The 1226-nt window shown below is 50.9% G+C and overlaps 1 protein-coding gene across 1 annotated transcript in view; it reads left to right on the top strand.

Moving 5' to 3' along the window:
* The window catches only part of CSDE1 (cold shock domain containing E1, RNA-binding), a 12363-nt gene extending 11584 nt beyond the window's left edge, over positions 1–779 (top strand). The window contains exon 18 of the mRNA XM_010146440.1: positions 241–779. Coding sequence (XP_010144742.1) covers positions 241–288 — 48 coding nt within the window. The 3' untranslated portion in view covers positions 289–779. The remainder of the gene's footprint in view (positions 1–240) is intronic.
* The last annotated feature ends 447 nt before the right edge of the window (positions 780–1226 follow it).

Here is a 1226-nt window from a genome sequence, read left to right as displayed (position 1 = left end):
CCCTTTGTCTGAACTTGGCTTTCACCTGCCACCACGCGGTAAGAGAGAGCGCGCGGCGCGGGCAGCCGGTGAAGTACCCGGGGCTGTGAAGAGCAGCGCGCACAACCTGCCGTGGTGCTGTCCCCGCTTCTGGAGGTGGGAGCGGCCAACTGGAAGCGCGGTGCTTTCCCTGGCTGGAACAGGACGGGTTTCCCGTAACGCATGATGCTGGAGCTGAAGGTTTGGTTTGTTTCCTTGCAGGGATTTGGTGCAGAGAGAAAGATCCGTCAGGCTGGTGTTATAGACTGACGCACAGAACCCGTACCTGACGTACGACTGCGTGGTGGGGCTGGTGAAGGGTACTGAATATCCCCCTGTTCATCCCTTCCTCCAAATTCTAAGAAGCTATTACACCGGTTTTAACACCTTCTCATGTTTATGTTTAAAATAAATCGATGAAATCATTTTCAAGTTATGCACAGTTGCATTCTGGAGAACTTTAAGGTGGCGCCTTATAGTATCACATTTTAGAAGCTTGTTTTGAATGGTGCATTTAACGCAACCGGTAACTGCAAACCTGCATTGCCTACGTGAGTGAACGTGGCAGACGGCTCTGCGCGGGTGGACCTTACGGAATTCTGCACTACGCTTACCTGTGCTTTTCTCCTTGTTATTTTGGCCAAGGAATTGCTCTGCTGTAGTGCTCAGTTGCATAATGTCTTTCCTTTCAAGTGGAAATGGAAGGCTCACTTCAGCTTGTTCTGCCGGGGTCGTGAGGACCCTCGGAAGGCGCAGTGAGTTCAGCTTTGTGCAGAGTTACGGCCAGGCCTTCAGTGTTTTACTGTTTCCTTTGCGCTCTCCGGCCGGTGGCGTTGCTGGAGCTCGGCGACGGCCCCGGCCGGGGTGGACTGACCCTTGTAGCGTTCCAAAACGGGCGTAGTGCAGAATTTCCTAAGGCTGAGGTGTGCCATCAGTGTGGTAATTCAGAGACATTTAAACCGATGCACAGATCTGCTGCTGCTTACGACACTGCAGCTTCTCAACCCGGTTTCTTTTACTGAGTTAAGTTTAAAAGAAAGAAGTTGTGCCTGAAGTGGATACTTTTTTTTTTTCCCTTTCTTGCAGCCGGCACCCCGTGTACTGTAAAAGAATAAATACTTAGGCTTTCCATAGCGTATTGAGACTTTCATCAAGGTGAAATAGTTGATGTCTGTGTGCTTTTTTTCCCCCTCCCTCCCCTGCCCCCT

The sequence above is a fragment of the Eurypyga helias genome, unplaced genomic scaffold (genome assembly GCF_000690775.1).
Source record: "Eurypyga helias isolate BGI_N326 unplaced genomic scaffold, ASM69077v1 scaffold27182, whole genome shotgun sequence".
Classification (NCBI taxonomy): Eukaryota; Metazoa; Chordata; class Aves; order Eurypygiformes; family Eurypygidae; genus Eurypyga; species Eurypyga helias.
This window is presented reverse-complemented; position numbering and strand designations above follow the sequence as displayed.